This window comes from Quercus lobata, chromosome 4, assembly GCF_001633185.2.
Source record: "Quercus lobata isolate SW786 chromosome 4, ValleyOak3.0 Primary Assembly, whole genome shotgun sequence".
In the NCBI taxonomy this organism is placed as follows: Eukaryota; Viridiplantae; Streptophyta; class Magnoliopsida; order Fagales; family Fagaceae; genus Quercus; species Quercus lobata.
The window spans coordinates 77,496,486-77,501,437 of NC_044907.1; the positions used below are offsets into that span (position 1 = coordinate 77,496,486).

General features: G+C 40.5%; 1 protein-coding gene across 1 annotated transcript; it reads left to right on the top strand.

Annotated features, from left to right (window-relative positions):
* The first annotated feature begins 334 nt into the window (after positions 1-334).
* Positions 335-1,038, top strand: LOC115985852 (probable LRR receptor-like serine/threonine-protein kinase At1g56140). Its single transcript, XM_031108752.1, has 4 exons — positions 335-346; positions 434-505; positions 689-760; positions 840-1,038. Coding segments are annotated over exons 1-4 (345 nt in total). The 5' UTR covers positions 335-344.
* Positions 1,039-4,952: the final 3,914 nt, after the last annotated feature.

Genomic DNA, 4,952 nt, shown 5'->3' on the forward strand with positions numbered 1-4,952 from the left:
TCTATGTCTTCCAAGCGTAACCAATAAATTCCACATCCTCCTTTTGCAGGTGTACAACAATATGAAGGTGATGGTGAAACGTGGAAGGCCACTCTTTTTCACTTGGTCCAGAATAGCATATTGCAGTAAACCTTGGTGTTACATTTATTTTGATGGGCTGCCAACATATATGACCCTACATTTTAGGTTCATATGAGTGCACCTGGCTGAATTCTCTAAGGAAAAAAAACAGATATTTTTATTTTTTATTTTTATTTAGTTTTCACCTTGACAGGTAAACTGATAGTTCTGGAGTCAGTGGTGAGATCCCACCAACATTTGCTAACCTAAAGAACCTGAATGTAATGTAAGATAAATTAAATGTATTGACAAAAAATAAAAATAAAATCCGCTATCTTGTTTCCTTTTGAGCAAATATTTCTATTTGTCACAGGTTGGGATCAAACACTGGGCTCACTGGCCGGATACCTAGCTTCATAGGGAATTGGTCAAAACTTCAAACCTTGTAAGATGATATTATTAGAAAATTTCTCTTTATTTTTTCTTGATCACAGTACAAACTAGGCTTTCAGTACAGTCTGTTGAACACTGTTAAAATAGGATAAAAAATGTAGTACTCAAGTTTATTTTCAACAGCAAGTGTATATCTCCATAGTTTACTACCAGCTACCCCTAAATGTATTTGTAGGAGGCTTCAAGGAAACTCTTTTGAAGGCCCTATACCATCGTCATTTTCCAATTTAACTTCTTTGACAGACTTGTGAGTATTTACATCTATATAGTTAATTTTGTTTATATATTGCAGGTCTTTGAGACTAATAATCCCATGTATGATGTAGGAGAATAGGTGATTTATCTAATGGCAGCTCTTCACTGGCATTCATTAAGGAAATGAAGTCTCTAAGCATCTTGTACGATTCCAGCTTACAGTCAGTGGGCTTTGGTGCTATGGAAGCCAGAGGTCCATGGTGTTTGCCATGGGCCCTAGGCAGGAGAGCAAGGAAACTCTATGCTGCTACTGTTGTATCAGCAAAGTGAGAGACTTTTTGTTTGTGTGTATTTGCATAACACTAACATATGATTTCTTAATTGGAAGGTGACTTTGAATGTGTACCGTGCGCTTCTGGGCTTTCTCCATGCTTGATGCAGTGATTCTTGGCGTGAATGCTTGCTCACGTCGGGTTCCATTATGCAGGATTGCACTAGAGTTTTTTAAAACATGCTCTTATCCATAACAATATTCAGTCTTGACTCAAATATAAAATATTATATGGGAAATTTTTTTAGAAGACTTTTTATTCCAGATTAATTCATCAATCCATTGGCAACATCAATATTTAAACAAAGTTAACCACCAGGTCCACCACCAATTGTTCTACCTTGTAAATGCAAAAGATTAATTCATCAATCCATTTTAAAATAGGGCAACATCAATATTTCTCTTCCTCCTCTCCTAGGTCGTAGAATAGCCGTCCCTTCCTTGAAGGTGTCTTTGTACCTTGAGGTAACAAGCTTACCTCAAGGCTTTGTGGTTTTCCTTTTCCTTTGGGGTCGGGGAAACAGTTTTCATTTTGTTCTTTTTTTCTTCTATTTAGGCTATCTTTTGTTTTGCTATTGGAATGGAGGAATTAACAAAATCATGGAGCCGCCTCGCACTCTTAGATGTTGAAGGATCATCTCTTCAGATTAAGGAAGAGGAGGCGGTTACAGACTTTGTTCTTGCAGCCAAGTTCTTGACAAAGAGAGCACTAAACATTGACGCTATTGCCAAAACGTTTACCACCGCTTTGGAGATCAAAGAATGGTTTCAAAATAAAAAAGGAGGGTGACCATATTATCCTCTTCACTTTTGATAACAGAGAAGAGATTGATCAAATTCTCGAGGCTAAGCCGTGGAGTTTTGATAAACACCTAATGGTGCTGCAACGGTTTGACAGGGAAATTGATGTTCTTGATATACAGTTTAACCGGATTACTTTTTGGGTACAGGTACATGGCATCCCGATTCGGTTCAGGACAAGGAAGGTGGCTGAAAAAATTTGTGGGATGATTGGGATAGTACATGAACCAGCTGAGGGTACAATTATGGAGGGGGATGGATTCATTAGAGTTCGAGTAACAATTGACATGTCTCGACCTTTGAGTCGGGGGAGAGTAATTTCTTTGGAGAGTGGTAAAGAATTATGGGTTTCGTTTAAGTACGAGAGGTTATCGAACCTTTGCTATTGGTGTGGAAGTCTTATGCATGATGATAAAGACTGTGAATTATGGATTGCAAGTGAAGGCACTCTTCCATTGGAATCTCAACAGTTTGGAGCTTGGATTCGGGCTCTTCCTTTTGTGCAATCAAGAAGAACTACTATTTTAGTACCAGGTTACTATGACAGGAAGAAGAAAACCAAACCGGTACCATGCTCAATACCGGCCAAACAGCCTCCTGTGGTGGTTAGGCGGGGAGGATCATCACCGGAGATTATAAGACCAAATATGGAAAGTCAGGCTGCCATGGAAAGGGGTAATGACGTTGCAGATTTTCAGGAGCAAAATCAGGTTGGGGTGAATCAAAACTCCACAAATCACGAGCTTTAAATGGAATCAAACCCCTCACATGCAAGTGTGGAGATAAGGAGTGTATCTGCTGAGCAGTTTGAGGAGCAAATCAAGGAATTAGATCATGATATCCACAAATTTGACCCACCACCAGAGCTGTTCACCAAAAATATGTCATGCACGGGTAAGGAAAATGATTTTGAATCTTTGACAATTAATGAGATTTTTGAATTGGGCAGATCTCAGGCATGTGGCCAGCCACTGGATCATTCAGTGCGCACACCACTCTCACATATACCCAATGTATCAAATATAACGGTCATGAACACAACTATGTGGAGGCGCCAAAACAGAAGTAGCACAGGGACAGATGTTATTATGGAAGACACAGTGGGGTCAAAAAGAAGTTCAAGCAACATGGGGAGTCAACCTGAGTTACAGAAGAAGAGAAAAACTGTTTCCCAGGGGGGCAAGAACAACACGAAGATATTGGCGGAGGCTGAATCCTAGCCCCGCCAGAACCAATGAGTCTAATATGTTGGAACTGTCGGGGGGCTTGGGAACCAACGAACAGAAGACCAGCTCGCAAATATGGTGTGGGCAAAAGATCCCTCCGTCGTGTTCTTAGTCGAAACATGGACGGATGAAGCAAGGCTAACTCATATTCAAGATCGTTTGAAGTTCAAAAATAAATTTGTAGTACCTAGAAGACATAAAGCAAGGGGGCTGGTGATCTATTGGAAGGAAGAGCTTGATCTAACAATAGAAACTTTTTCAAAGAACCACATCGATGCTACAATTAACAAAAATAAGGCTGAGGAATGGAGACTCACTGGGTTCTATGGCGAGCCAGATACTCAACTTAGACATGAAGCTTGGGCATGACTACAGAGTTTGAAAAGTCGAAATGCAGCCCCATGGATTTGTGCGGGGGATTTTAATGAGGTTGCAAAACAAGCAGAAAAATTGCGAGGGCGGATTAGACCTTATGGGTAGATGCAAGCTTTCCGGGACATCATAGATGAATGTGGCTTTATGGACTTAGGCTTTGTGGGGTCTAGGTTCACTTGGCATAAACATTTTGACAATTACACAGTATGGGAGAGACTGGACAGGGCGTTGGCGACAAATGATTGGTTCTCAAAATTTCCGGATACAAAAGTCTACCACCTAGACGTGACCACTTCTGATCATAAGCCCCTATGGATTGTGCCGGAGGGGATGGAGTGCAAACAAAAGCGGCCGTTCAGGTTTGAACAAATGTGGATGAGTGAGAGTGGATGTAGGGAAACCATTGAAGCAGTATGGCAGGGGCAATATTCAGAATCGGCTAGGAGGAAAATATTGAAGAAAATTGAAACATGTGGAACGAAATTGACTAAATGGAGCAAGAACAATTTTGGGAATGTCCGGAGAGAATTAGAAAAGAAGCGTAAATTGTTGGCTCAAGCTGAGAGGGTGGAAATTAATGGGGGATCGGTACAGAGAATGAAGAAACTTGAGCAAGAGATAAATGTGCTCATGGACCGGGAAGCAAAACTGTGGAGGCAGCGAGCAAAAGTTCAGTGGCTAAAGGATGGGGATCGTAACACCGCTTTTTTCCACAGTAAAGCATCACAACGAAGTAGAAAAAATTACATCAAGGGGCTGTATAGTCATGAGGGGCAACGGAATACACATCCTGGCCGAATTGCAAACACCATTCTACAGTTTTATCAAGATTTGTTCACTACTTCTAGCCCGGATAGTTGTGAGGAAATTTTAGAGCAGATCCCACAGGTAGTATCTACGGATATGAACCAAGAATTAACTAGGGAATTCATGGCTGAGGAGGTTGAAATAGCTCTCAAACAAATGGCCCCATTGAAGTCACCGGGTCCGGACGGTATGCCGCCTTTTTTCTACCAAAATTATTGGTCCTTGGTAGGTAATGATGTAATTGAAGCTATTTTATCATATTTGAATTCGGGTACCCTCCCTGATTTATTATGTCATTCTTTTATTACTTTAATCCCCAAAGTAAAAAATCCGGAATTTATCTCTCAATATCGCCCTATTTGTCTTAGCAATGTCTTGTACAGGATTTTCTCAAAAGTCCTGGCAAACAGATTGAAAAGAATTCTACCACATATTGTCTCTGAACAACAAAGCGCCTTTATGATGGACAGGTTGATCTCAGATAATATAATGGTGGCTTTTGAAACATTGCATTACATGAGAAATCATAGTTCAAGGAAGGTAGGCTATATGGCAATCAAACTGGATATGAGTAAGGCCTACGATAGGGTGGAGTGGTCATACATGGAGAAGTTGATGAAAAAAATGGGGTTTGATGATGTTTGGGTCCAACTTATGATGAAGTGCAATTCCTCAGCCACTTACTCGGTGTTGATTAATGGGGA

Coding starts and splice junctions, on each gene's coding strand:
- LOC115985852 (XM_031108752.1), top strand. Junction 506..688: donor TGGTCAAAACTTCAAACCTT/GTAAGATGATAT, acceptor ATGTATTTGTAG/GAGGCTTCAAGGAAACTCTT. Junction 761..839: donor TTAACTTCTTTGACAGACTT/GTGAGTATTTAC, acceptor TGTATGATGTAG/GAGAATAGGTGATTTATCTA.